This window comes from Mesoplodon densirostris, chromosome 7 (genome assembly GCF_025265405.1).
Source record: "Mesoplodon densirostris isolate mMesDen1 chromosome 7, mMesDen1 primary haplotype, whole genome shotgun sequence".
Lineage (NCBI taxonomy): Eukaryota > Metazoa > Chordata > Mammalia > Artiodactyla > Ziphiidae > Mesoplodon > Mesoplodon densirostris.
The window spans coordinates 116,757,333-116,777,947 of record NC_082667.1 but is presented as its reverse complement, the minus strand read 5'-3'; the positions used below and the strand labels follow the sequence as shown (position 1 = coordinate 116,777,947).

At 57.6% G+C, this 20,615-nt stretch overlaps 1 protein-coding gene across 3 annotated transcripts; it reads right to left on the bottom strand.

The window, feature by feature from the left end:
- Positions 1-1,277: 1,277 nt before the first annotated feature.
- ROBO3 (roundabout guidance receptor 3) lies at positions 1,278-17,176 on the bottom strand. 3 transcript variants are annotated; one of them, XM_060103236.1, is made up of 28 exons: positions 17,017-17,176; positions 13,653-13,979; positions 13,153-13,310; positions 12,558-12,678; positions 12,323-12,461; positions 11,881-12,008; positions 11,480-11,604; positions 10,149-10,320; positions 9,628-9,833; positions 9,328-9,409; positions 8,858-9,023; positions 8,507-8,673; positions 7,858-7,982; positions 7,443-7,668; positions 7,103-7,224; positions 6,673-6,844; positions 6,392-6,577; positions 5,577-5,600; positions 5,443-5,485; positions 5,105-5,244; positions 4,628-4,822; positions 4,320-4,458; positions 3,938-4,150; positions 3,414-3,562; positions 2,859-2,969; positions 2,486-2,653; positions 1,817-2,001; positions 1,278-1,502 (listed from the first exon to the last, which is right to left on the bottom strand). In XM_060103236.1, exons 1-27 carry the CDS (start codon positions 17,174-17,176, stop codon positions 1,847-1,849), a joined length of 4,119 nt encoding a protein of 1,372 aa, XP_059959219.1. In that variant the 3' UTR covers positions 1,278-1,502; positions 1,817-1,846. The 3 variants fall into 3 exon arrangements, with proteins under 3 accessions (XP_059959219.1, XP_059959220.1, XP_059959221.1); XM_060103237.1 differs by lacking the exons at positions 5,577-5,600; positions 6,392-6,577; positions 6,673-6,844; ... (13 more) ...; positions 13,653-13,979; positions 17,017-17,176 and adding an exon at positions 6,170-6,235; XM_060103238.1 differs by lacking the exons at positions 4,628-4,822; positions 6,392-6,577; positions 6,673-6,844; ... (13 more) ...; positions 13,653-13,979; positions 17,017-17,176 and having other exon boundaries at positions 5,577-5,954.
- Between the last annotated feature and the right edge of the window lie 3,439 nt (positions 17,177-20,615).

Sequence of the window (20,615 nt, the reverse complement as noted above, 5' to 3'; positions counted from 1 at the left end):
ATTGACACTCTGGGTGTCACTCCTTTCTGTTCTGTTATGAAGGGGGGAATTACCTGCATCTTTCAGACTTTAAGCAGAATCCAGGAAAGGGAGGGGTGGGGGATTTTCAGGGTCTGCTGGTCTTAGCAACTTGTCCTGTGAAGACAACTCCTGCTTTCAGAGGTCCCAGCTGCCCTCCCCAAAGACCAGTCCCAGATGGTTTCTTAAAATAGACAAAGTAGCTAAGTTTCACAAAAGGTAGAACCACTTGTAATGGTTGGCTAGTGGGCACCCTTCAGACAAAAACCAGAACAGAGAAATGGAGGAGCAGGACTTCCAGAGCCTGAGCCACAGAAAACCACTGGAGGGCAAGCAGGGCTGCATCCTTCTCATTTGGCGGGAAAGGTCAGGGGCAGAATCCACACGCTGGACGGTTGCTACTGAGCATGCCCCGGGTCGTGATCTCAGGATGACGAGTCAGTGCTCTGGATACACATCCGTTCCTCTTTATTTGCTTTTCCTTTTTTGGATTTTATTTTTTCTTTTAGCTTCCTGGTAAAATTCCTTTTGAAAACATGCCAACCTCATTTGCCAGACCAAATGAGAAAAAAAGGATTTGTACACACTTAGGTCAAAGTGGCAGGAGAGGTCAGAGCCTGGGATTGGGGGGTCAGCGGCCATTCCCTGAGAGCCCGGAGCAGTCACTGGGCAAGTGAGAAGGAAACAGACCTCAGTGCCCAGTGAGTGGCGTGGGCTGTGGGTTCGGGAGTGATGGGGACTATGGCGTTCGTGGCCAAAATTAAAAAGAAATTCTCTGCCAGTCTAACCAACTACATCTGGGCCTAATCTGGCTAAGAGGTGCCCATCTACACACACCCTTTGTGAGGGGGTGTGGGTGGTTGTCTGAAAAAGCCTGTTTTTCCTTCTTGGCTAGGATTTCCCCCATCAGCTCCTCCTTTCTTTTGAGTTTTTAAAAATTACTGTTATTGTAAGGGGTATATTTCCTGATAGGGGAGAAGGGCACCAGGGAGGGCCTGGCTCCGCTCTTGGAAGGCGGGACAAGATTCTCGCTGTTGGTTATTCGGAAAGTCCTTCTGGTTGTAACTGGGAAGACAGTGGCTTCAGCTCCTTCTGGAGGCAAAACAGGTGGCATCTCTTAGCCCTGCCCTCCCCTAGTGCTTTCAGCCGAAGAAGCTTAAATGATATACACACGCTCGCAGCCCCCTTCCTCCCCACATCCTGCACAAAACCAGACAAACAGGGCCCAGGGCTCTGATCAGACTCTTTTTATTGTCTTTTTTATGAATGGGTCCCAGATAGCAAGGGAAGAGCTGGCTCCTGGCTTCTAGGCCAATTTCTCAGGGAGCCCCATGCATCATTGCTGAGAGGGAAGAGACTTCTCCCTGCTCCTCTCAGCTCAGCCCTCATTCACCAGGGGGAGGGGCTCTTGCTCAGGCTCCTGGCCCAGGGACACGCCCTTCCCCATGGAATTTCTGGTATTTCATCAAAGGTCATCTTGCTTCCTAGAGACAGAGAGAGAGAGAGACTGGTTTGCAAGGCGCTGGTCGGACAAACAGGACCCAGTAGGGATGCACGTCATTTCTGGTCAGCCTCTCTCCTGATCCAGCTCTCCTATAGAGCCTGGCCCCTCTGTTACGTCATCTGCCTTCATCCTTTGTCACCCGTGCTCCAGGAGTCCTCCCTTCCTCCTTACTCACGGGGTCCCTTCCTTTGGACACTTCCCCCAGAAGACCTCGCTGCCTTCCTAGCTTTAATCATCCCGTGGCCCACGCTCCCGAGCCCTCCACTCTCAGTTTTTGCCACCCCCAGCCCCTACCTCTCCACACTTCTGTCCTGGCCTTTGGCTCTAGCTCCGGCTCTGGCTCCGGCTCCGGCCAGGGCCCCGGGAGCCCCGAGAGCTGCCGGAGCCTCTCGAAGAGTTGCTGCCGGCTGTGGAACAGGTGCTGGTGCCCTGGCCCCGGGACAGGAAGCTTGGTCGGCTGTAGGGGAGCCAGGCCTCTTCTGCAGCACGAGACAGAGGGGCATTTGGGTCCAGGCAGGGGGAGAACATCGCTGCTTGCCCCCGTGCCCCCCTAACCGCCATCCCAGCTCTGGGAGCGGAGTTGAGGGCAGACCATCCTGGGGGCTGAGGAGAAGCAAAGCGCACGGCCCAGGGCCTTTACATAACACGTGCTCAGAAACCCGTGGGGAACTCCCACGCACAGAGGGCCTCGGGAAAGAAAGGACAGAGCGCCCGGCGCCCTCTCTTTTCTCCTCTGGGCTTCAGTCCTGGGAAAGGATACAACGTGGGAACTTCAGGGGATTTTGCCCAAAGAGAGCTGGAGAGACAAGTGTCTTTGATGTTGATCAAATGTTGACCTCCTCCCAGCTGGAGGTCAGGGGTGAGCTGGGTTGAAAATGAGTGCATCAGCGGAACGGTCTGTTACCACCCTGTTAGGCTCCAGTCCCAGCGCCCACCCTCTTTTGTAGCAGGGGCCCTCCTTACCATCCAGGTGCGGGCCCCGCCAGGCCCCCAGGGGCCCGGCCTGCGCCACTCTCCTCTCCCCACCGTGTTCCCGCTCCCGTTCCAAGGAGGACATGCTGCCTGCCACCCTCAGCCCCAAGGCCCAGCTTGCATCTTCCTCCGGCGGCGGCAAGGGAGGGGGCGGCAAGTCTGCGGAGAGACCTGTTTTCAGCGCTCTCCTGCTTCTCCCGATATGGGTCTTTCTCCCACTCCCACTCCCCGGCGTCAGAGGGCGCTGAACGGACAGTCCAAGGTTTGGGTCCACTCGCTCCCTCCTCCAGCCCGCAGAGCTCACCCTTGCTTATCTGCCTGCTTCCCCTTCTGCCACCACCTCCCAGGCTCATGGCCCCCTCACCCCCAGGACTGTGCTCCCGCCGGTAGGGAAGAGCCTTGGATTTCTTCCGGATTCGGGCACGGGGCCCGTGAAGTGGAGGAGTCATCTCCCCAGGCGCCTGCCGGGTTCTCCCTGTGGCATTGGGAGATGGGGGGAGGAGCGGGTAAGAGAGTGGATCAAGAAAGGGGCTTAGGGACTTCCCTGGTGGCGCAGTGGTTGAGAATCCGCCTGCCAATGCAGGGGACATGGGTTCGAGCCCTGGTCCGCGAAGATCCCACATGCCACGGAGCAACTGAGCCCGTGCGCCACAACTACTGAAGTCCGTGCGCCTAGAGCCTGTGCTCCACAAGAGAAGCCACTGCAACAAAAACCCCGCACACCGCGACGAAGAGTAGCCCCCACTCGCCGCAACTATAGACAGCCCACGCGTAGCAACAAAGACCCAGTGCAGCCATAAAAAAATAAATAAATAAAGTTATTTAAAAAAAAGAAGAAGAAAGGGGCTTGAGGGTGAAGGGGAAACAAGCTTCCGGGGGATGGGGAGGTGGAGGCCAGTTGAGGGGTCTACAGACTCACCTGGGGCACTGCTGGCTGTACTAGCAGCAGGGGTGGGGCTGTGATGGGGGGCCGTGGGGTCAGCACCCAGGCCAGCAGGCCTCCCTTCATGGCCACTCAGCATGGGCTGGGATGCACTGAGAGGGGAACTTGGCCCAAGGGGAGCCCTCCTGCAATGACATGAGGCTTCATCTGTTCGCTCAACAGACACTAAGTGCCTATTGGGTGCCAGGCACCGTGCTAAACAATCAACCTAACACTCAGATGAATAAGACACAGCTCGTCCTCCACAAGGCTCCCATGCTGGTGGAATACGAGGAAAGCCAACTTTGAAATGCCCCGGGAAGCTTGCAGAGCAATGAGTGTTGGGAGTGAGAGACCTGGCCAGCCTCCACATTTCTCCCCAAATCACACTTCCACCCTGATACAGCCATGAGACCTCTGGGCCCCAGATTCATCCATCCATCTGGTCATCTACCCATTCACCCACTGAATAGATATGTACGGAGGGCCTGTAACATGCAAGGTACTATACACCTCCCTACCTGGGCATCTGGTGGAGATGGGGAATGTCAGTGGGGGGCTGGGGAGGGTCAGGAGGTGAGGGGGTAAGAGTGGCTGTGGACTGCTGTCCATAGGAAGGTGTGGGAGAGGGGGTTTCCCCTCGGGACGGAGGGACCAAGCACCCCCCGCTGGTGCTGGGCTCTGCCACGTGGTTCCTCTCGGGCACTGGTGGGCCCCACTCTTCCGGCTCTGAGCTGGGGGCAAAGAGGCAGGAGGGCGGGGTGACTGAGTAGCTTCATACCCTCCCTTTGGCCTTCCGCTGCCCCCTTCCCTTCTTCTCCCAGCATCTTTGCCCTCCGCCGACAGGAGGCCCTGGGCTGGTCCCATGTGTACAGGGCATCTGCAGACAAGGCGCATCCTTACCCGCCCTCCAGCTCCTCCTCAGGCCCCTCTAGGCAGCTCAGTTCACAGGAAGGGGGCGGGGGTGGCAGCGCTTCTGGCCAGTTGAGAGAGGGCATCTGTACAGGTTTTCCCAGAAGCTTTACTTTGCCTCCCCTGGCTCCTGAGGAGAGCAGGATGGGGCCACAGCAAGATACAGGCAGTAAAGGGGCAGAGGTGAGACGCGTCAGAAAGGAGTGCTGCGCTAGGTCCCAGAAGGGAGGGTGGAGGATACTCTTTGGGGAAGATGCTGCTCAGGGCTAAAATGGGGGTGTTGGGAACTGGAGTCCTACCACTGTCCCCCTGGCTCCATTCTGGAGGAGCATACTGGCTCCAGTCGCCTGGCTCCCCTGAGGGATGTGGAGGGAACCCCCCGTGGAAGGTCTGCAGCTCCTCGCCGGCCAGGTCAATGGTGCTGTAGACAGGACCCTCAGCAGAGGCGACAGCTCCCCGGGCCGTCTGAGCCAGGTAAAGGGAGATCCCTGCTTCTGAGGGGGAGAAAGAGGGAGGCCCGGGGAGGAGACGGGGCAGAGACAGAAAAATAGAGGACAACAGGAGAATGGAGGGCCCAAGGGGATCCCACTTCTTCCCTATCCCAATCCGGGGTAAAGGTAAGGCACGAGAGAGGCTCCCCCAACTCACAGCCTCCCAAGGATCACGCAGCCTCAGCAAGACTGGGACCCCTTGGCCCCCTTCAGTTTGCCCCAGCCGGTCGGGAGGAGAGAGGGGGCAGGGCCTCCTGGTGTACCCCTGAGGGAAGCAGAACTCACCATTGTAATATCTGTCGTCTGGGTCAGGATTGCTGGGGCAGCAGCTTCCCCTGGGTTCCTGGGCCGAGGGGCTGCGAGATGAGTGCGGCCACGAGTCTGCCAGCCACGGGTAAGGAGCAGGGCCGAGGCCCATTGGTGGCCTGAGGGACAGCAGGTGAACGCTGGGGACAGAGAGCCTGAAGAGGCCAGCGAAGTAAGGGAGGCAAGGGTAATGGGAGCTGGAGGACAGTAACGGTGAGTGTGGCGGTGAGAGGAGGGCGGAGGTCAGCGCGGGCAGGCAGCTGGGCCTGGGACGAAGGGGGTGGTCTCATCTTGGGGAGATGAGCTAAGAGAATTACCTGGAACTGGCTGCCGACAGGCCCTCTGAGTGTGGGAAGGACACTGGGGAAGACGAAGGGGGAGAGTGTGAGAAGCGCAGCTACCTGGGGTCCGAACCCCGCCCCCCGCCACCCCGGGGGCAGAGATGTGTTACCTGCAGGTGTGTAAGCAAAGGAGGCTTCCGAAAAGGAACCCGTGAGAGAAAGAAGAGGGGAAATGGGGAGAAAAGTCAGAAATAGCCACATTCTGGTCCACTCCTTGGGCCTGGTCCTAATTCCACCATCGGGTTGTACCCTGGACCAATGTCATCGGAATTCCTAGGGGTGCGACTCAGGCATCAGTATTTTTCTAAAGCTCCCCAAGTGATTCCTGCGTGTAGCGAAGATTGAGAACCTCTGAACTAAGAGACCTCACATCTCTCCGGACACGTCCCTTGCCAGGGAGAAGCAGAACTCAAGTCTCCCCCTTTCAGCGGGTGCCCCCTTTCCATCCAGACCCCGCCTGACAATTTATCGCCTGGGATCCTGGCCACACTCCCTCTGCCAGCCCCCGACCCAGGAAGTGAGTTTCCGCCCCCCGCCCCCGAGACTTGCCCCTTCTCTACTGAGGCTGACCGCAAAGCCTGCTCCTTCCCGAGGCATTTTAGGACAAATCTCACTCCTCTCAGCAAACTCAGGTCCCGCCCCGCCCCCTCTGGGCCCCGTCACCCCAACCCGCAGCCCAGGTCCCGACAGCTCCCGGTTCCACCTTGGGCACCCGGCCCCTGTCCAAGGGGCTGAGTTCCCGTGCGACCCCTCGCCCGACGCCGCTCCGAAAGCTGTTGAGCCCCTCCTCCTCTCTTTCCATCCTCCCCGCCTCCCTCCCTGGGGGGGCGGGATCTCCAGGCTCCGCCCACTCCAAGGTCCTCTTTTCCATCTTCTCGACGCCCTTGTGCCCCCCGCCCGCGCTGCCCCAGGGCCGGGCTCTCACCCGTGTAGTGACTGAGCTCCTTGCGCTGCCTCCGGCGCCGGTAGAGGGCGGCGCAGAGCCCGAGGAGCAGCGCCCCGCACGCGGCGCCGCTGCCCGCGAGGAAGGCGGGCTCCCGCAGCACCCTCGCCAGCCGCTCCGCCAGCCCCGGGCCCGCCTCGAGCCCAGGCTCCAGTTCCGGCGGAGACGCTGTGGGGGTCAGAGAGGTGAGGGGAGTAGAGGCACCGCTACCCCAGGACCCCCCTTAACTCCCAGCCCCGCCCTCCCACCCCCTCCGGACTCACGCAGCTGCACCGACACCGGGGCACTGGCCACGCCCACGCCCGCGCTGGTGGCCGCCGCGACCTGGGTCCGGTAGAGGAGACCGGGCAGCAGTCCCCGGAGCACCGCCGAGCGCGCCCAGCCTGCCGCGGACCGATTGAGGTGGAAGCGGCTCTCATTGCCCAGGCACCAGATCTAGGGAGGCCGAGACCCGGCTTTAGAGATTCAGAAGTGGCTTCTGGCCTCACGGGGAAACCTGAAGCTCTGAATGGTAGAAGGGGCTTAGCCGGGCGTAATTCAACTCAGAGCGGGCACTCTGAAACCTCTCTCCTCTTCCCCCGGCCTCGTCTCCAGTCCCAAAGCCAGTCCTAGGTTCCCTCCTCCCGAATCCTAACCCCTCCATCCGCCCTCTCCCTCCACTCCCCAGCCCGCCCACCTTCTCAACCCCTGCACCTGGTATTCCTTGATGACCCCATTTTGCTGGGAGGGGAGCGGAGGTTCCCAAGACACAGTGATACTGCTGTTGCCTTCACCCCCCAAGGCCACTGCCACTCCCTGGGGGGGACCACTGGGGGCTGGGCCAGGGTGGAGCATGGTGAGAAGGACACAGACAGTCATTGCAAGCTGCCCCTCCTGCCCCAACCTTCCTCATCCTCCCAGTTCTAACACCTTAGGGAAGTGAGATGCATCCCCCCTTCCCACCGGCTCCTTGCTCTCCCCAGGCGAACCTTCATCCTCCCCCACTCCTCCTTTCCTCTTGTCCACCCATCAGCTCTGGGCCCCACCCCCTTACCCTCCTCAGGAATGCTCCTGGTCACCAAGGGGCTTTCAGCCCCCAGCCCCTCCTGGCCTTGAGCTTGCACCTTGATCTGAATTTGAGTCCCTGGGGGGAGTCCTCTTAGCACAGTACTTTGCTGGCTTGGGGACTGTAGGTCCAGCACTGACCAGCTTCCCCCATCAGGACCTGCTACCCTCCAAGACACCTGGAAACCTTGTACCAGCTGGACTGGGCCATCTACCTGTGGGAGACAGGACAAAGCACACCAGGGGGAGAGCTGGAGCCACACAAGTCCTCCAGTCCCAGCCCCTCCTCCACTCACCCATCATCCCCAGCCACTCACCTCGCACTCTCCCATACCCATTCTTGGAGGCCCCTTTGTCCCCCATCATCATCTCTGCCCTTAACCTCATCCCTAGGCCATACTCACAGTCCAGGACACCTGCAGGGTCCGGGGTCCAAGGACTACGGGCTCCTGCAGACGCACAGCCACTTCAGCCAGTCCCCGCTGGCCTCTCCACGGGTCCTCCTCCACTGGCCCGGATGGGTTGCTGTCTATTGACCAAAGAGCCCACTCAGCAGGGGCCACCGGGACAGGGAGTCAGGACTGAGAGCGTGTGTTCCACCTCTGCCCTGCCCCACAGACCACTACTTAGTACTTCGGAGCACATCCCAGGGTCAGGAACAGGCTGGTCAGGGGAAGAGCTTCCGGAGGTGGGCCAGGGTGTCCAGCTAACATGAGTATTCTTTCTGCATGACTACATATGCGCCCTTTAAAGGCCCTGTTCCTCATCTCTCACATGAAGATGACCCCCCAAGTTTCCTTCTACTTATAATCTGCGTTATCGGTGGGTAAAGCCTCAGAAGTGAGGAGCTACCAAGATGACTGAATCAATCTTCCTCTCTTTCTCTCTCTCCTCTTCTCTTGTTCCCTCAGTGAAAGGGAAGCATGACCTCCTATTCCAGGCTGGGCCGCCAGGACAGACCTGGAACCAGGCAGGGGCCATGGTTTGCGGGGAGGGGGTGCTCTGCCATGTTGCACGTTACACCCGTGACCCAGAGACCCTGACCTTACCCACCCTGGGTGCGGACGGGCTTGGAGACGGGGCTGGGCTCACTGAGGCCCCAGGTTCCCACGGCTCGCACCAGGAACAGGTAGATGGTATTGGGCTGCAGGCCGCTGACGGTGTGTGTCTCCAGCTGCACGCCATCCGCCACCGTCCGCCACATGTTGCCAGAGGCTTGGCTACAACAAGAATGAGGTGACACAGCTCTCCGAGCCCAACCTGTCTATTTCGTTCATCCATTCTCTGTCACCCCCTACTACCTCCTCACCCTGGCAAACCTCTCGCCACAGCAGCAAAGCCTTTAAGGTCACAGGGGCCCCTCCTTGTAACTTTCCATGTTTGCATTCAAAATCTTCTCCTTACCTGAAGGCCTCTATCACATAAGAGGTGACTGTGGCCCCAGCTTGTGGGTTAGGCTTCCAGGTCAGGGTAATGCTGTTCTTGGTAATGTCAGTGACCACTGGTTGCGAGGGAGGCCCCGGAGGGGTACTGTGTTCTGTAGGGGGGGCTGGTGATACTCCCCAGTCTTCTGCAGTGAGGAGATAATCGTTGAGTAGAAGGATGGGGGAAAGATGGCCCCAGCATAACCTTCCTCCTTCCCAGAGGAGCTGTAGCGCTGTGACAGTGGTGATGGTGGCGGGGAGACATAGTGAACTAAGCCCTGCTCACGTGTGCCTCCCAAGGGCACCACCTCCGTCCTCCTTCTCCCCACCACCATGGCCATGGCATTGGGAAGATAAAATCAGTCCTGGGGTTTGGGGAGGTACTGGCCACCTTTGAAGCAGGTTTGGAGAAGGGTGCTGGCAAAACAAGGGAACAAAGGAAAAACTCACCCCGCCGCCTAAGCCAGCCACTCCAGGTGGCCTCCCCTGTGGAACTCTTGGCCACACAGCTATAGAATCCCATGTTCATCTCCTGCAGGAGAGAGTGGAGGACTGGCAAACTGGGAGTGGAGCAAGGTAGGGCGAAGGAGTGGAGGCGGGTATACAGAAGGATGGGGAGGACGCTCTCCACTCTAGGTGGTCTGAGAGCAGAGGGGCAGAGGTGGAGTTCAAGTTGCAGCAGGTACTAGAGTTGGGCATGTGGACCACGTGGCCATTCTCAGTTACTTGGGCCCCAGGAGTGAGACTCACCTGCACACTGGCGATGTGCAGTGTACCGTTGGCCATTAGGTTGAGTTGGACGTCATCCCCTTGCAGCCACTGCCCATCCTTCTTCCACTGGACACTGGGTTGAGGGTTCCCAGTCACTCTGCATGGCAGCCACACAGAGGAGCCAAGTGCCAGCGTCTGATTGGCTGGTCCCTGGAGGATGATGGGAGGCAACCCATCCAGGGAGGCTGAGAGAGGAAGAACTTAGGCACCTCAGGCGAGGGTCCTGGGTTCAGGCAACCAGCCCCTTGTCCTCATCTCTGCTCCTTCACTTCCCCTCCCCTGGATATTGCAGGGGGCTTCCATAACCATCTGTTGTCTCTGCGTGGGATCAGCCATCTCTTAGTGGCTTCTGTACCTGATTTCCAAACTTCAAGGACATGTCTCAGGAACATGCCTCTCCCCTTGCAGACATATTACATAGAATCCAAGAAAAACAGATCTCTTTAAGCCATGATTTCCTTCCAGGCCATGAATCCAGCCCTGTCTCCATGGGCACGTACCTCCTTTCACCTCCAACAGAGCCTTGGCCAGGATGCTGCCAGCCACACTGACAGCCTGGCACACGTAGTAGCCAGCATCCCCGCTCTGCACTTCAGTGATGTTGAGCTGGCCTCTGGGAGAGACTGAGAAGCGCCCCGTGGGCTGAAGTGACTGACTGGGGAATAGCAGGGCCTGGGGACAGAGCAAGCAACCAAACCACCTGGCAGCTGGCAGGGAGAGTTCCCCTTCTCACCAACCCCAGAATCCAGAGAATTCCTAAGGTTCTAGGTCATACTCTGTCCCAAGCCAGTTCTGTGACCTTAGGCAAACTACTTAACCCTATTCACAAGAATAAGGGAGTTTTTTTTAAGATGATTTGGGGGTGCACATCCCAGCTGTACCAGTCAGGAAACTGAGCAAGCTATTTAACCTTCCTGAGCCCCAATTTCCCCAAATTTGACTCTTAGAGGATAGTTATGAGGATTAAATCGAGTGATTACCTGAAACTCTTTCAATACATTGGATGATAAATGTTAAGTACTTTCCCTTCTTTCTGGCTTTAACATTTTACATTAGATACACAGAAGGTAGGGAAGCAGGCTTTAATGGCACCATGCTGAGCCCCTGACTGATACTTATTCCCACCCTCTACTACCATCAGCATTTTTATTCATTTAAGAATCTAATTAAAATGCAGCAGTCCCCAGTGCTAGAGAAGATGGAAAATTGTGGCTGTGGATTTGCAACGAGGTAGTGGGTGGCCTGGTTTCCCAGTGGGATGGGGTTAATAAGACTTATTTTATTATACTGACCCTGTTTCCCAGTAGCAAAATTCCCACCCTTCCCTTGGAGGGAGTTACTTGTGTTGTAACTTTAGTTAATATTCATTCCAATTCTATATGCTGAGATTTGTTTGCTAAGGTTGAGGGGTGTCTGTGAGCTCCCCCTGGTGGAAGTCCTTTGTAATTAGAAAAGCGTGTAATGTTCTACCCTGAGCAGCTTTGGTACAGTACTGGCTTTCCAGAGCAGAATGTTAAAGCCCAGGCCCCAGGCGTGGGGAGGAGGAAGGATCTAATTGGGTCTGCTACATCCTCAGGACAGCCTTGCCCAAAACAGAAAGATTCTCCAAGAAATTACCATACAGGGCTGTTCCCTACCACCAAAACATATTATCATATGTTCCAGACCTTTTATATTCATTATCTTATTTAATCCTCCCAAATAACTTGCACAGGTTTCTGGAAGGAAAGCTAAGACAGAACCCCAGAGAGAAGTTTGCAGAATGTAGAAGAAGGAAGGCTGAGACCCAGAGGAGAAGCTGGTGGGAAGGCCTGTGGAGCTGGCCACCTACTTGACTTCCCTCCTTTTGCCAGAAGATGGCAGGTGGGGGGTTTCCTTTGGTCTCGCACTGGAAAGCTATGCTCTCTCCAGGAGCCGCCATCTGGTCCTGGGGCTGGGTCACCAGCTGGGGTGGGACTGGGAAGGGGAGGGGAGATAAAGGAACAGGGAGTCAGGGGTACTAAGAAGGGAGACAGAGGGAACAGGAGAGAGAAGCCTGAGCTTGGCTTAAGCAGGAGCAGATGTCCGTCTCTTGCTCAAGCCTGCCTTCCCATCCTTCCTCTCCTTCCAGAAGTCTCAGGGGACGCACTCATATCTCCTGCTCTGTCCTTTCTCCTCATTCTCCACCTCCACCCATCCTCCCGTCTTCCTCGTCTCATCCCTGCTGCAGGCAGTCCCAGGTGGGGCCCTCACCGTGAACACTGAGGGAGCCGGATGCTTCGGCACGGCCCACGCTGTTCTCCGCCACACAGGTGTAAGTCCCCTCATCTTCAGCACTCACACGCCCGATCCAAAGGCTGTGGTCGCTCCGGATCTCATACCTGCTCCACCCACCACCCCCGGGCTGGATTGGCCACAGCTACAGACACTTTCTCACCCACCCAGGACAGGCACCAGGATCAGGGCACATAAGGACAAGGTAGACCTCAACAGGGACAGAAGGTGGTACCCATGGACCCATGAACGGAGGTGGGGACTGGTTAGTGCAGGGGCCACAGGCTCTGGGGAACAGACTTCTCTGTGCCATCAAGTGAGAGGCATCTGCCTTCCTTCCCCCCCCCCCCAATTTTCTAGGGCTGGGTATGTTCTTGAGCTGATTGGGTCTCCTTACAGGCAGTAGGAGGGGGCTTCTCACCTGCCTGTGGGCAGTTCCCCATCCTCCTTGCGCCAGCGTAGACGAGGCGGGGGATCCCCCTGCGCCTCACATGGGAAGTCCACGGGGGCATCAGCCAGGACCACCTGATTCACTGGTCTACGCAGGAATGAGGGACGCTCTGTGCAGAGGGAGGGAGTGAGAAGTCAGGGGGTCTGCTCAGTTACTCACTCCCCAGGCTACACACTCCCATAACTCCAACCCCCCACGTGCCTACCCAGGACCACAAGTTTGGCTGCCCCACTCTCCCGTTCTCCTGCCAGGTTGGAGGCCACGCACACATACAGCCCTGCATCACTCTTGAGTGTATGTGACATCATCAGCTTCCCTCCACGGAGCTGCAGAGTAAAAATGGAAACTTTGATCCTTTATAGCCATCAAAGCATATTTGTTTATCTGGTCCTCACAGCAAGCCAATGAAGAAAACCAGTGAATTTGACCCACTTATCAGATAAGGAATCCTTGAGTGATTTGCCCAAGGTGGGGCTCAAGCGTATCATCTCTCCCACAGCCCAGACCACCTCCCACCAGTCCCTGGGGCATCATAACCCCCACCTTCTTACACTGATTCCGTCCTACCTCTGCTGATGTATTCCCCACTCAGTAGCTGACTCTCAGCCTCTGGTTAGCTAATGCCCCAATTTCAAATCTCTTGTCTTATCGCCTCCAGATCATTTCCCCCCGCCCCTCCAAGACCTTTAGATTCAGGCCTTCCTCCTCTGACACATGTCCCAGACCCCTAGCCTACGGTTTCGCCCCTCAGGATGTCCCTGGCTCCCGGTCGGATCCCCAGCCGTGGCCCCGCCCCTCACCGTGATCCTTCCCTCCTCCTCCTTGAGTCTAGCACCATCCTTCTTCCAGGACACAGAAGGCTCTGGGTGGCCGCGGGGGGGCACGCATTCCATTACCGCGGGCTCCCCCACGGCCGCCACCACGTTCCCAGGAGACTGCCGGAAATCATCGCGGAGGACTGGAGAGAGGGAGAGAGAGGGAGAGAGGGAGAGCGAGAGCGAGAGAGAGAAAGAGAGAATGAATGACCAGGGGAATAAATAGGGTGTGGGGTGACATAACTGGGTGAGGACACAGGAAAGTGTTTTGGGGAGAGGTGGATCACCGCAGACCGCAGACCGGAACTCTTCCCCGGTTGCGACAACACCAGGCCCACTTCCTCCTCCGGCCAAAGCGAGGGCTTTGGAGACCGAAGGTCTTAGTCCCAAAGGGAAGCTGCTGAATGGGTTGAGATTGGGCCTGGCTCTAGATGGGATTACCCGGTACCCTCCCGAGGCTCTGGAAGCAACCAGGAGACTCCTACCTGCCACTTCTAGAGAGGCGTTTCTACTAGCCGCCGCTCCCAGGTAGTTGCGCGCCACGCAAGTGTAGACACCCTCGTCCGGACGCGCGCGGCGCCCGTGCACGATGCGCGGGAAGAAGAGGGCGCCGCTGGGCAGAAGCAGGCGGTGTGCGCGCGGGTCTTCGCGCGCGGTAGCCACGCGCGCCCCATTCTTGTACCACTCGATGTTGGGCCGCGGCCGGCCCTCCGCGCGGCAGGGCAGCGTGGCCGGCTCGCCTCGGGAGACCAGCAGATCTGGCGGCTGCTCCACGATGCGCGGCATCGCGTCCTCCGGCCCGACCTTTGACCCTGAGGGGGGTGGGGGCGCAGAGCATTCAGACCCGGAAACCGGGAGAAAGATCGAATCTCCAGAGAGAAGAAAGATCCCCTCCTGCCCACCCTCTCTGTGTGTAGGGTCGAGTATCTCCTTCGGGACAGGTGCCCCGCACGTTCTTAGGCTGGAAAGGAGATGCCTGCGGACAGGCAGATTAGTAGAGGAATCTGGACACCTGCTCCTAGGCCAGCTTTCTAGGCCGGCTAACGACGCCAGCCTCCTCTCCTACCAAGCTGAAGTGCAGAGTGACTGGTCCACGGCTTGGCAAGTAGACCGCGCCTCTAGCCGACTGGTTTTCAGTCCCCCACCCGCGCTGGTTCACAGACCTGTGAACAACCATAAGCGGTGCACCAGCGCCGACAATTTGTTCTTCGCCTCCGCGCGGTCCCGGACCAGCGATATGGAGACTGTGGCCCAGCCTGGGGCCCCCCTTAGGAAAGGGAAGAAGTGAATGATGAACTGAGGGCTGGGACTCCTTATCCTGGAGCCCGTGAATGGGCACAGTGCCCTTCTTACTGACACCCCACAGATAATCACGTTTCTGGGTCCTGCGAAGTCACAGGAATTGAACGCAAATGATGGTGGAATAGTGAGTAACGCTCCTTTTCTAAGAGGGCATAGTTTTCAACAGATTATTCTACAGGTTGATATAGTTAAGAAAGGCTAAGAATCATTGAGAGAGGAATTCCTCACTTTCCTTAGTCACTCAGATCCGTTCACCCGCATGTCTGCTCCTGCCCCTCACTTGGCCTACAGACTTCTGCTCGCTTCTTCTTCTGCAGTTTGGGATCCAGGATCCTCGAGCGGGTTGAGCTCAGACCCCCACCCCCAGATTCGTCAAAAGTGGATTTGTAACCTATGGCGGCCAGTAGGCGTCGCTGCCGCCTCGCGTAACCTGGTGTCCTTAAATAACCAGGGACAGCCCCGTGCTTCTGTTCTCTGCCTCCCCTCCCCCGCCCCCAACACCCCACCCCACCCCCAGTTCCAAAATCCGCGGGGACCTCTTCCTTCCAGCCTCTGTACGGGATTGGGTTTCATTTCTCAGCCCCGGCTCTTAAGAAGTTCTAGTGGAGACAAAGCTGCACACGGGTTGCCCCGTGCTGCTGCTATCCTGGGGAGAGGGTATCTAACTGGTTAGGGACAAGAAGATCGGTTTCCCTCCCACTTAGGGAAGGAAGGAATTTTTCTCGATTTCCTCCCTTTCAGATGGAAATCTCTGCTTCTCACTCGTTTCTTCTCCTCCATCCCATTCCAGTCCCCGTTTAGGCAGACCAGACCCCACGTGAGCGACCCTAGAGTGGATAAGAGCTCAAGGGGTGTTGTGGAACCGACCGGGGCTGGAATCTCAGACGCTGACACTTCCTAGCTGTCAGAACTAGGGCGAATTATTGAACTTGTCTGGGTCGAAGTTTCATTACAGGCATCTGTAATGTGGCAGTAGTGATAGGGTTGTCACAAGACCAGAGTGTATGTAAAGCACTTGGAAGAAGACTCCATGAATATGGCTATTCTACCATTAGTTAAGGGCTCTTCCTCCCTGGCCCACCTTACCTTATCTTGACCTCTACAGTCTCTACCTGAATCATATTCTTCCAGGCCCCCAAATTCCCTTTACCCCCTTCACATGGCCTTTGGGTGTAATGGAAGTTGGTTTGTTATTGCCAAGCTTTACGTTGCTTTCGTGACCATTGGGATACCATTCATCCGCTCTGAGTTTGTTTTCTCAGTCATAAAATGTGACCATCAACACACCTCCTTAAATTTTCGAGTGTGAATGAGACAATGTGTGGTGAAAACACTGTAAGAGCGCTGGGGAAGCAGAGGCACGTCTGGGGTGTCCGTGAGAAGGGCTCTGTGCTTAATCTCCTGGGAATCTAAGAGGGTCAGGAGGTTGGAGAATCCCATCTCATTCCCCATCTTCTTCCTCCTTGCTCCCTCCATATAAACCACCCCCTTCTCATCGGCTCTTTCCCCCTAATTCCTGTAGACACAGCTGCAGGCGTCCTTTCCCTGGAATTTCTTCCCTGTCATTCCCGGTCTCAGGAGATGATTCGACAGCAGCTAATGAATAGCTAATGGCCATGCTAATGGGGCTCTGGCGCTCCTCCTCCAGCACCTGGAGTACCCCACTCACAAACACACATCCATTGCCTGGGTCCCATTTCTTGCCACCTTGGAGTCCCCAGCACGGTGCTGGTAGATTCGAGCGGGTAGAGGCGGAGGGATGAAGGCTGTGCCCAGAGGGGGATCAACAGCAAAGTCGTTCAGGGCTGCGGGAGTTCCCGATGCGGCCGGCAGGGGGCGCAATTGGCCCTCTCCCCAGGCTCCGGCAGATCTACTCTCGCCGCCTCCCCGCAGCGCTAGGGGAAAGCGCGCTGTCTCAATCATTTATTAATCACCTTAATTAGCGGTAATGACCCCGCCAGCGCTGCCCGCCCGCCGCAGCTCTGCCGGGGTGGGCCGGCGGTGAGTTCTACCTCTGAGGGGCAAACTTCTAAGTTTCCCTGAAATGGTCGCCTCCTCTGTCGCCTTCTGTAGCAAACACATCTAATATTTTGGCGTCATCACCCTCGTCCTAAGTGAGTTCTTGGAAAACTTAGGGTCCCGAACGTAAACCTGTTACCTGGGTGGGTCACCGAGTGGCCCGGCTTGGCCCAGGCCCTCCAGCGACCGCGCCCCTTCCTCTACCCTCCGTGCTGTGGGTCCCGGCCTCTCTTACTCCGGTTCTTCTCACCTGGGGTGGCCGTGGGCATCGGTTGGGGAGGAGAGGAGAGTGATGGACTCAGCTGCCAACTCCTCTCAAGCCCTCGACCTCCCGCCGATATCCCCACTCAGGTGCTTTAAGCCCCAAACTATCCATTGGTCCCCACCACCCGGGAGGCGCTGGGAGGCGCGGGAGGGCGTAGCTGGGTCCCGGACCTTGGGGCAGGAGCGCTTTGGACTCCCCGTCCATGCCGCCCTCCCACCTTACCCCATCCCTGGATCCGAAGTCCCCGTGGGGCAGGGTCTCACCGTTGAGATAAGGATCGCCGGGGGTCAGCTGGCTTTGGTTGAGCGTCGCCACCGAGGAGTTGAAGCCAAAGAGCAGGTCGCTGGAGTTGGAGATGTCCCCGCCCAAGGAGTCCGCGAACAAGTTCATCTGCAGCAGCGTTTTAAGCAGGTAGCGCAGCATGGCGCGACCCGACTGGGACCGGGGCCGGGGGCTCGGGGCCCAGCCCCTGGGTCTGAGACCCGCGGGCCGGGAGCCGTGAGCCCCTCTACAGCCTTTGCGCGCTGTCCCAGCCACGGTGCCGCTCTCCTGCCGGCGCGCCTCGGTACGGCGCGTGCCTCCGCGTGCCCTCCTCCTTCCCTCGTCCTTCTCTCTCCACACCCCCGTGCCCGGGTCCCCCGGGAGCTGGGCGGGCAGAAGGCAGGTGCCACGCGGATCACCGCGTAATTAAGGGATTAATCCGCCGCCTTCCACCCTCCCACCCCATCCCCGACGGCCACTAGCAGGGCCAGAGACTAGAGTCGCGTTGCGCGCGAGATGGAGTCCCCGCCCCGCGCCCCGCGCCCCGAGTCCCGCGTCGGTTCTGGACACCTCGGGAGAGTTTCCCTCCTTTCTCAAAGCACCCAAAAGGAGGGATGAGGCTCTTTCGGATTCTGCCCTTCTGCCTGACTTCAAAGGAGGAATCCCTCCTCTCTTTTCCTCTTTTAGGAAACTGAGGCAAAGCGCCAAACCGTTCCTCTAGCTCTCCAAGTCCTGGCTTCCACTTCCTCCCAAGTCCCTGGGCTTTGCTGCGGGAGTTCGGACGGCTGGCGTGGTTTGGGGCGGGAGTTGGGAGTGGGTGGAGAATAATTCCGCGGTGCGGCCACCCCTTTGCCCAGCAGTCGCCTGGTTTGCAGCCGAGAGACCGGGGGATGAGGAGGCGCGTCTTGACCGGGGAGTCCTTGCCCCAGATGCACCACTAATCTAGTAGTTCCTGAGGATACTCAACAGGGATAAAACTGGAGGTGGAAAGCCCTGGGAAACCCAGGCATCTCGCATCTATCTGCATGCTTTTGCATTACTTTGCTCTGACATATTTTATTAAATTGTCTTACCTTTCGGAGGAGACTGAAGGGGAACCAGGGAGTCTGGGGCTAAGACAAAGAGAGCAATATTGTTCCTGTAAAGGCAAGTGCAAGAGAAGACGTGGGGTTGATGGAAGCCTCGCTCAAATCTGTTCAAACTTGATAACGATCCTCCTTAGGGGGAGGGGACACGACACCCCCCACCCTACCCCCCCACCCTCCTGCTTCTGGCTTTTCTGGAGTTCTTTGTACCTGAAGATCTCCCAGTCGCCCGCCACACACACACACACACTTTCCTAGGCTAGGGGTGGCTTTGGGGTGTCAGGGGAAGAGAGACCCGGGCCTATCTGAGCTAAGGCCCTGCTGCTGGTGGGGTTCTGGTTCAACTGGAGGGCTCCGTGTGAGGAGATCACCTTTGAAGAGTGGCTGCTTCCGAAGTGGGAGGAGGCAGGCGAACAGGTCAACATCCTGAGGGGTGGGGGTGGGTGCTACACAGACGTAGACCCCATCGTAAGCTAAGTCAGGAGTTGAGTATTTCAGGCAGGCAGCGCTCAAGTGAACTAGAGACTTAGTCAAGGGGTGGGGGCTTGTCCCCAAACTCCTCCCTCAATCCTCAGAGCAGCCCTTGGGGGCCTCAAACGAACGGACGTTTAGGTGCCTTCCTACGGCCCCCGCCCCGACTCAGCTCTGCGCGTGACTTCGCCAGGCCAGAAGCAAGAAGGGCGGAGGCGGGGCGGGGCAGTGGGGCCGGGCGTGCCCCACCGGAGGCTGCGCCCTAGGAGCTGTCCTTTCAGCACCCCGTCTGTCCTTGCTGGACTAGGAATCTGGCGCCCCACATACGACTTAAATCCCAGCGGACCTTAAATTGGGGTAGGTGGGAGAGGAGCTGGTGACACCTTCTTTCTCAAGGACCAGATACTAAGAGACAGGACCTGACGTCTGATCCTTGTTCCAGGACGAGGCTGCATTCAGATAAGAGAGGTGATAAGGGATAGATTTGCCCACCAGAAATCAATCCCTTCGGGAATGACGAACCCAGACGTCCCAATCCTATATTTGCCAGTGAGAAGATTTCACACTCTGGACCTGTTTGCCCATCCGTTAAGGAGAAATTGGACTACTTGCTCTGATCTGATGCTTCAGATTCCCGGTTCAGGAGCCCTCTCCTCCCCTTCCTGCTGACCCACCCGGGTCACCTGGGTTCCATTACATCAGAGGATGAACCAGGACAGAAATCCGGTGTCCTGGCACCAGCCCTGCTCTGGGGCAGGGAGGGCTGCAGCAGACAGGAAACCGCATCCCACCATGTGGCTCCTGCCCCCTCCTAATCCCCTGATTTGCTCCCGGTGGGCCTCTCAGCAAACACAGGGCCTGCCAGCGTCTAGGGGCTTGTCACCCTGTTAGCGGATTTGTTCCCAGAGACAGCGCAGTTAATTGGCCCTTTATGTGGGGATCAGGGCTATTTGCTCAGGGTTCCCTGAGCGGACGCTGCAACTCAGCCCATGGGCAAGGCTGCTTCCTAATCCCTGGCATCCTGGGTTTGGAGGCTGGACAAAGTAGGGCCACTCTCTTCCTTTCCGAGACTCTCCTGGCCCAAATCTCCTGTCCCCCTTCTACACCTCACTCCTTCTCAATGCTCTTTTCTCTCTCCCCACTTTTTGTTCTTGTTTCTTCTCCTTCCTTTTTTGTACTTCTCTGTATCTCTAGAATACTCTCCCTTTGAATCAACTCATCTCCAACGCCAAAAGAGGGTGCAGTACTCAACTGGGGTGTATTGGAGAATAAAAACCTCCCAACCACAGCCCAATTCCCAGCCCCCTCAGGGTCCCTGGAGCCCTGCATTTAGTAGAGCGTGGGGCAGAGAGTGGGCAGAGAGTGGGCAGAAAAAGCCCAGCCTCCCTTTCTTAAGGTCCGATGGGCAGCCTGGACACCGGCCCTGCACCTTTTCCAGTCCGGCTTCTCTCCACGCTGTTCCCACAGGCAGTTCTGGAAGGAGTTTGCCTCCTATTCGTCTCCCCACTGCGTGCCCCACCTCACCCCACAAACGACCAACACAACTCTGGCTTCTACCTCTTGCTTAGAGAGAGTAGGTAACTCGCTGCATCTGTCTCCCTTTCCTAACCTGTAGACCACAGGCGCTGGTACAGCACCTAAAGCAGTGGTCCCCAGCTTTTTGGCACCAGGGACCGGTTTTGAGGAAGCCAATCTTTTCTACCGATGAGGGGTGGGTAGGGGAATGGTCCAGGAGTTAAGGCGAGTGATGGGGAGCAGCAGATGAAGCTTCACTCGCTCGCCCGCCACTCACCTCCTGCTGGGCAGCCCGGGTCCTAACAGGCCAGGGACTGCTACCGGTCCGAAGCCCAGGGGACTGGGGACCCCTGACCTAAAGCACTCAGTGGGTGCACTGGAATTGGAGGGTCCTTGTCTAACTTCCACCGTAGGCTGGAGAAAGAATTTGAGTTCCAGGCCCCTCCCTTCGGCTGCCTCAGAAGACTACTTCTTTCCCAGGGTTTTATCAGAAACAGTCTGCACTTCAGAAAGAGTAAAAAAGAGAAAAG